This window comes from Hevea brasiliensis, chromosome 3 (genome assembly GCF_030052815.1).
Source record: "Hevea brasiliensis isolate MT/VB/25A 57/8 chromosome 3, ASM3005281v1, whole genome shotgun sequence".
Lineage (NCBI taxonomy): Eukaryota > Viridiplantae > Streptophyta > Magnoliopsida > Malpighiales > Euphorbiaceae > Hevea > Hevea brasiliensis.
The window spans coordinates 84,384,587-84,392,721 of record NC_079495.1 but is presented as its reverse complement, the minus strand read 5'-3'; the positions used below and the strand labels follow the sequence as shown (position 1 = coordinate 84,392,721).

The 8,135-nt window shown below is 31.5% G+C and overlaps 1 protein-coding gene across 1 annotated transcript; it reads left to right on the top strand.

Annotated features, from left to right (window-relative positions):
* The first annotated feature begins 5,395 nt into the window (after window positions 1-5,395).
* On the top strand, window positions 5,396-7,226 carry LOC110658278 (ras-related protein RABA5a). The gene is made up of 2 exons (XM_021815826.2): window positions 5,396-5,810; window positions 6,636-7,226. The coding sequence occupies exons 1-2, from the start codon at window positions 5,471-5,473 to the stop codon at window positions 6,968-6,970; spliced, it is 675 nt and encodes a 224-aa protein (XP_021671518.2). The 5' UTR covers window positions 5,396-5,470; the 3' UTR covers window positions 6,971-7,226.
* Window positions 7,227-8,135: the final 909 nt, after the last annotated feature.

Here is an 8,135-nt window from a genome sequence, read left to right as displayed (position 1 = left end):
AGTGTCATGACCATATATTTGAACACCTCACTAGCATGACTAGTGGGGGTAATTAGTTTTGAATTTTGATTCCTTCTCTGGAGCAGTGTTGAGGTGTGCCAATAGAAGAGAATTTGAATGGATATTCATATATTTGAGCTAGCTAGCCTTGTGATGTGACTTCTCCTTAGCCTCTGGCTATTGAGATTATATTTGTTTCGAATGACATGATCTAACTGTGGGTTTTATGAAATGTGTTTGATACTTCGAAATGAAATTGTTTGGAATAAAATCTCATAATTCATGTTTTGTGTTTAACTCGCATGCTCAGTTTAATTTTTGAATAAATGTGATTTAAATTCTGCATAAAGAGTCTTTTAGTATGTTGTGCACCACTGAGTCCTAGTACTCAGCGATAGCTTTTATTGCTGTCGCAGATTTAGAGACTAGAGGAGCAGCAGACTGAGCTACTGAGGATTGAGGACCTACTTGCTTGAAGTTTTATCGAGTATAATTTATACCCTGAATGTAAATATTTATTTTACTATATGTATTGCACCTAATTGTATGGACATGTAATTGGTCTTGAGCAGTCTGTACAAAGTTTGCATTAAGTTGTAATAAAATTTAGTTTAAATTTCCTAATGTAGATTTTAGTATGTTGTATATATAGATCATTTGTCTTTAATGAAATAATAAATGAAAATGTTTTATTTTAATTTGAATGAAATTGATAGATGTTATTTTAATGATTATTAAATTTTAAAAATTAAAAAATGTTGACTGTTGAATTTTGAGATTTGAGAAACTGGTTGAGATTGATTGTGGAGTTGTTGAGATTGATTGTGAAATTGAAGTAGTTGTTGAGAAAAAATTATTGGAAATGCTTTTTTTCAGGTATTTGAAGAACTGTTTTCTCAAAATACAGACGGGACTTTGGCAAAATTTTTATAAAATTTGCGGAAAAATAAAATGTGCCAAAATTTCAACTAGCTTCCAACTTAAATTAAATGTTTAATACCTGTTAGAAAATGCTCACCACTTGTCAAAAGTAAGAAAATTGTTTTAAAATCCCTTGTAGGGTACTTAATGAGTTATCGGTAGATGAAGTTCGGTAGTTCATTAGGTATTCTACGGGATCATGTTATGCCTTACAGAGGGGTAAGGTGTAACAATCAGAATCCTATTGGCATGCCAACCTATCCAAACCAATCACATTAGGCCTACTAGGGCATATTACAAAGTTATTTCTTGAATATTTGTACTTAACATGTAAGGTTACTATTCATTTAGTCATTTAAGTCAAAATATTGACTTTTTCATATATAATAGTTACATGAGTTTTAATTACATAGATTTACCACATTTTGGTTCCTAAAAGTGTTGGCATTAGTTGCCAATCCATACTTCTAACCAATGGAAAATAAATCAAAAATTGCAGTTTTGGGTGCTAGAGTTCACTATTCCATTAGGCCATTCTACAGTGAGAATTTGGCCAAATGTTCTTCATCAAAGTTGTTCCTTATTGTGTCTAGTTACATATCTTTTTTTGAATCACTCCATTTGTAGTTTTGTAGCTCAAGTTATGGCCTGAACACCATAACTAGCCGGATTGCAATTTTTCCAGAATTTCTGGACAGAATCAATTCTGTAGTTTTTTGTATACTGACTGCAGGTCAATTTTTAGACATGTTATGGTCAAAATTTGGGTTTGTTTTCTTCATAAAAGTTGTAGGGATATGTCTCAGCTTTCTACTGGTAAAAATTTAAGTCAATTGGACCTTTCTACACTGAGTTATGACCAAATGAATTAACACTATTCATTTGGTCATTTTCCAGGGACTGCATATTGGTCACCCAGATTAGGTTAATTTTTAGAGCTACTTAGGTTGGTTTTCTGGGACAGTTTCCTTCATCAAAGTTGTTGCATTTTGTGTCTAGTCTAATCTCCAATTTTCCTTGCACCAATTGTAGTTACCTAGCTTGAGTTATAACCCAAAAAGTACACTGGACTCAAAGGGTCCAGAATGCACACTTAAGGCAGTCTAATTCTCTACATTAGTTAATGTCACCAATCACTCCATTTCCAATTTAAACTATACCAAATGGTCACTAAATGACTATTACAATATCATTTTGTCTTCAATTGCATCTACCCCATATTTGAGTTTCAAACCCTAGCCCTAGAATTCCAAAGTGTCATTTTCTTGCACTAAACTCATAAACTAATGTTTTGAATGATACAATCATATCAAGGGTAGCCTATTCACTCATTTAATCCAAAGAAACCATCAAAACCATAACAAATCCATGGCTGCCAAAAATAGGATAACACCTTGACATATTTATTTTTAATGGAATTTCATATATCCTAGCTCAAATTTATCATTCTAACAAGAATTTAAATGAAAGAGTCAAGGAATTGGACACTAACCTTGTTGTGTCTCAGTCCAAGCTTGACAAACTCCTTTATTTTTACTTCTTTTTGCTGCCCAAGTCTTTCTCTAGTGGTGATGACAAGTTTTTGTGAAGGGAAGATGGGCTTTTGAGGTGATTTGGTAGGTGAGATGAAGCTTGGGTGAAGTTTTTAATGGTGGAAGGGTGTGGGAAGTGGGTTACGGCTGGTTTTGGAAAGAAGAAGAAGGTAGATTATTTCTTGAATTTTTCTGCTCATTTTAGGCTTTTAATTATGTTTATAGATAGGTGTCACAATGTGATTGAGTGAGAGTGCTTTAATGACATCATGTGATGTCATAATTCCTAATTTCTTTCATTTTTCTTTTCTTTTCTTTTCTACTCAATTTCAATTCAATTTTTAACAATATTTATTCACATTTTATGTCATAATAATTATTTACTTAACTGGATAAGTCAGTCAAAAATCATCTTCGAAGACGAAATGACCAAAATGCCCTCCATTTAGCTTATTGAGCCAAAATCGTCTGTACCAATCGAAAAAATTTTCTAAGCATTTTCTTGGCATTCTAATGCCATAAAAATCTCAATGACTCTTCTCTGGAGTCTCAAAAATCATTTCATGAATTTTCTCCCAGGTTTAGAGCTTCTAGCTGCGAAGATCGCAACTTCCCACGGGGTTACCCATCGCTAGGGCACCGGCTCATTTAACTTGGTTGTATTTTATTTCCAAAATTTTTCTTATTAATATTTGAGTTAATTATGGTTCCTCACTTTAGTTTAAATATTTTTCCAGATGTTCTAGCTATCCGGATCGACACCGGTCACTAGAACAGTAGAATATACAGAATTGCTACAGCGAGAGTGTTACAAAAAGAGTTTCTAATGAAAAGTCTTATTAATTAAGAATTAGATTTTAGATAAGGACATATGATGCAAAGTCATTAGGGTTTGGCATATACTGTGACCTTAGCTAGGATCGGGACTTTATAACAAAGAGATTTTAATGCATGGTATGTATGATCAAGGTTCCAAAGGAATGGAATGAATTTCATTTATCACTGACTGGGTGGTCGTGGTATGCTATGCTAAGTGTTAATGAGATTGATGAGAACCAAGAGTAGAAATGTAATTTCACTCTAGGTATAGAAAGAGTTCCAATGATATTAAAGAGTTTGTATCATATTCTCATTACTTATTAGTCATGAACGTAGAAAGTTACACACAATATAACTAATGTGATCAAGGCAATATTAATTTGATCAATTAATTAAATGGTTTAATTGATTCATTAAATTAATAAATTAGTTTGCAATAAAATTGAAAAGTCCCCAGCATGACTTGAAAATAAGTTCAATGGAGTAAAAGGAAGAAAAATAGCTTATATTTAATTGTTAAATATGAGCTTATAATTAAAGGAGTTTAATTATGTATAATTTGGCTAATTTGGCTTATGAAGGCATGGCTTAGTGGCTTGGTGGTGATATGGCATAAGATGCCAAGTGGCGCCATGAGATGGTGACAACTCATCTAATTGCTTGGATGAGAGAAAGAAACTTGTAAAGGTCTTCTTATTAGTAGAAGACAATTAATCTCCACTAATCAAGTTTAGGGATTGGAAATCTCTAAACTTGAGAGATTTCACCAAGTTTAGGGATTCTCATATCCCTAAACTATTAAAGCCAACTCACGTGAGAAGAAGATAGAGTTTTACTCTTAAGAAAAAGAGAAATTCTTCTTCTTCTCTCAAGAAAAACCAAAACCTTCATTCTCCATTTTTTCTTCTAATTGATTCAAGTGAAATTAGAAGTTTTACTCTTGAATCAAAATTAGAGAAATAGTTTCACTAATTACCTAAGAAAACAAAAGACCCAAAACCTCCATCATTTGTGCTTGGTTGGCTAAACCAAAGAGAGTGCACCAAGAGAGGATTTGGTTAAAGGGTTAAGTCAATATCACATGGTTCGTGTGGATGGACTAGAGGAGCTATACTTGGGGATCTACCTTCTCAGAAAGTGGAATTTGATTTTGCGCTCTGCTGGATAAGAAATTCCTAAACCTATATTTAGATATTTTGGGATTATTCTTAATCATAAGTTTCCTAATAGCAAGATAGGCTAAAAAGCCAATTGGGGTTATAAGGGTTGTAATAATATGTTGGGCATGTTAATTTTTTACGTAGAAATGTAAAATGGTTGCATGAGATCCATGACATATGGGTTAATTAATTTTAAAAATTGCCTAATTGTCTAACTCCACTGCTTCCACTCTTTCAAAATAAATAAATAAATAAATAAAGTCTCCTTAGAGATGAACAAAACATAGAAACAAAAATTCTCCATAGCTAGGAATGTCGATAAGGATTTATTGATATGGGTTCAGATAATATGTTTGAATTCTAACTTGACGAAGTTAAATAAATGGCTTTTAATTGAATTTTCAGATGGTTTTAAATTTAGAAATTCGGGTGTAATATATAGATGAATAGTTTTTAATTATGATTAAAAAAATCAAATTGAAGTAAATTAATTTAATTTTTTCAATTTGGGTTTTTGATTTTTAGTTTGAGTTTCAATAATAATTTTAAAACATTTTAATTTTTCAATTTCATTTAATTAATTTACCAAAATAATTAAAATAACTAAACAAAATTGAACCGAATTTCATTGGTTTATTAAGTATTTTACATTTTGATAATATATATATATATATATATATATATATATATATATATATAAAATAAGAAAATATAAGATATAATAATTATATAAATATATAATATGCAATAATAAAATATAATAAAATAATATATAAATTTCAAAAATCTATATAATAGAATAATCTATATAATAAATAATAATATTTAATATAAATAACAAATATAAGTGATAATATTATTTGATATACAATGTAAATATAGAATAATAGTACAATATAAAATTATATAAAATTAAAATAAATAATTTCTAAAAATTAAAATTATATATATAAGCTCTCCATGGAGAGATCTACAATCTACTCGGTCAGTTGCGCTTAACATGCTTTTATAAAGTGACAATCTGGCGAAGGGCATAAGATGGAAGTTTATTCTGAGGAGGAAAAAACAGAGGATTACCTTTTCAAAATTGTATTAATTGGAGATTCAGCTGTTGGGAAATCAAATTTGCTTGCAAGATTTGCTAGGAATGAATTTTATCCAAACTCAAAGTCGACTATTGGTGTAGAGTTTCAAACCCAAAAAATGGATATTGATGGAAAAGAAGTTAAAGCACAGATCTGGGATACAGCAGGACAGGAACGCTTTAGGGCTGTTACATCTGCATACTATAGAGGTGCCGTGGGAGCTCTCTTGGTCTATGATGTTAGTAGGCACCTCACATTTGATAGCGTTGGCAAATGGCTTAATGAGCTTCATAGTAAGATTGATCACAATTTTGTTTAATAGTTGAATTTTTTTTTTTTCTTTTCTCTTTTCTTCATTGTGCTTTTTTCTTTTTGGTTGAATCTGTCTGTGAAGATTCATGCTTGGTCTTATCATTATAGTTCAATTATTTGATTAACTGCAATAAAATGTGGCCCAAGTAGGTACTTTGCTTGCTAAGAGATCATGGATGAATCTGATATAGAATTACCCCTTTTTATTTTTTATTTTTTAAAATTTGAAATGCTATTTAAACAGAGAAATTATTGGGTTTCCGCTTGAGATCCTTGTTTGGCCCAACATTACAAGAATTTTGACAAGTAATTTTATTTCCATGGTGGGTTTTGACTTTCTCTTAAAATGAATTTTGCATTGATAATTTGAAAGAAGTTTAACTATATATCAGAACATTTATGGTTAAATTAAATACAATAGAGTGCCATTTACAAATACTTTTTTTATTAGATGATGTTGTGTGTGGTAGACACTCATAGCTGTTGTTATGATGTAGATTTAAGAATGAATTATAGATAAGATGCCTTTTTGCACCTTCTTGATATGGGATTTTTATCTATAGATATTATGTTGTAGATTTTAAGAATGAACTATTGCTATTGTAATATTATTCCCTCGATGCCTTTTTGTAACTTGTTGATATGGCATTTTTGTTTGATTGAAATTGTAGGAAATTATTTATGATGCTAATTGCTTTGATTCATCGTTTCCTTTTAATTTATTGGTTTGTTTACCAGTTGATGACTATCAGAGCAATTTCTGTTTATCCCAGAGAATTGATTTTTGTTGTTTTGCAATGGGACAGCTCACTCCGACATGAATGTAGTAACTATACTCATTGGCAACAAGACTGATCTGAAGGATGCTAGAGAGGTATCCACAGCCGAAGGCAAGGCCTTAGCTGAGGCACAGGGTTTGTTTTTCATGGAAACTTCAGCTCTTGATTCCTCCAATGTAACTGCTGCATTTCAGACAGTTGTTAAAGAGATTTACAATATATTAAGCCGAAAAGTTATGTCTAATGAATTCAACAAACAGGATGCTCCCTTGATGGGAGATGGGAAGACTGTGGTTTTACAAGGGGATGATATAAACCAAGAAGGTAATCCAGACCCTCAGAAAGGAGGAGGGTGTTGTTAGTCTTAAACCTACAGGACCGTAAGTGCTAGTTAATTATTTCCCATTGCTAGTTGTATGATCCTGAATTTGCCTCTCATGTTGACCATGTTTCTTCTTCTCCATTGGTTCTTTTTCTTGATTTTGTCAAAATGTTTCTTTAGTAGCATGTCTGTTGTTCTGAGTTTATGATGGCTGAAGAAGATAAATTGAGTCACAAGTGTAAATGACCGGAAGGGGATTTAAAATTATTACATGATGATATATGGTGTTCAAATAATCCTCATGTATAATTTTGTGGAAAGGCATGAATTTACTAGGCTCATCTTTGATAAACTTCAGGTGACCACTGATTAGCTGCAAATGGCATCATTTTCTTCCTTTTGTAGATCTTCCAATTGCAAATTGTGTAGTCACTGGAAGAAATTTCCTCTTTTTTTTTTTTCGGAGCACCAGAAATTTCCTATCTTGGTTGAGTTTGTATTGTTTATATCATTTACCACGACAGGAATGCCAACATCTTTAACTATAAAATGGATTACTAATAAATAAATTAGCCCCAAAATTAATTGGAGAAGTCCACTGTACAAAGCCTCTATTATGGGAGAAGAAAGAACTTTTATACACAATCAACCCATTTATCAAGTTTATCTCAGCTTTCTTTAGTATATTTACATAATTCTATTGTTCTTTCCATTTAGCTATACTGTCATTTATTTTTTAGTTCTTTATTTATACCATTTGTCTCAACACCTAGATTCCCAGCCTTATACATCCTAGCATCCTTGCTTTATTAGGTTCATTGTTGTTTGTTAATTCATTTGTATTTCTCGTATTTAAGCTTTAATCTTTTCATTTGAAGTGATGCATTTAAATTCTTATCGAGGTGTGAGATTGAATGTTTAATCTATGTGATGACCACAATTTCATCAAAATAAATTCTAAAAGATCAAAAGTCATTAATAAAGCTATGACTAATAACTTACTATTTGAACCCCTAAACTTTTTTTTTTCTTTTTGAATGAGCTATTTTTTTGACAATGGGTAAGGGTGTAAACTATACATGATGTCACCTTGGTTGCAAAGTTAAGAACAAATACAAGGGGAGCTCAGTTCACCCTCAATTCAACACCCTCAATTCAACACACAAGGCAACATGTTGAACCATGCATATGTATAAGCATGCAAC

Coding starts and splice junctions, on each gene's coding strand:
- LOC110658278 (XM_021815826.2), top strand. CDS start 5,471: ATGGAAGTTTATTCTGAGGAGGAAAAAACAGAGGATTACCTTTTCAAA. Junction 5,811..6,635: donor ATGGCTTAATGAGCTTCATA/GTAAGATTGATC, acceptor GCAATGGGACAG/CTCACTCCGACATGAATGTA.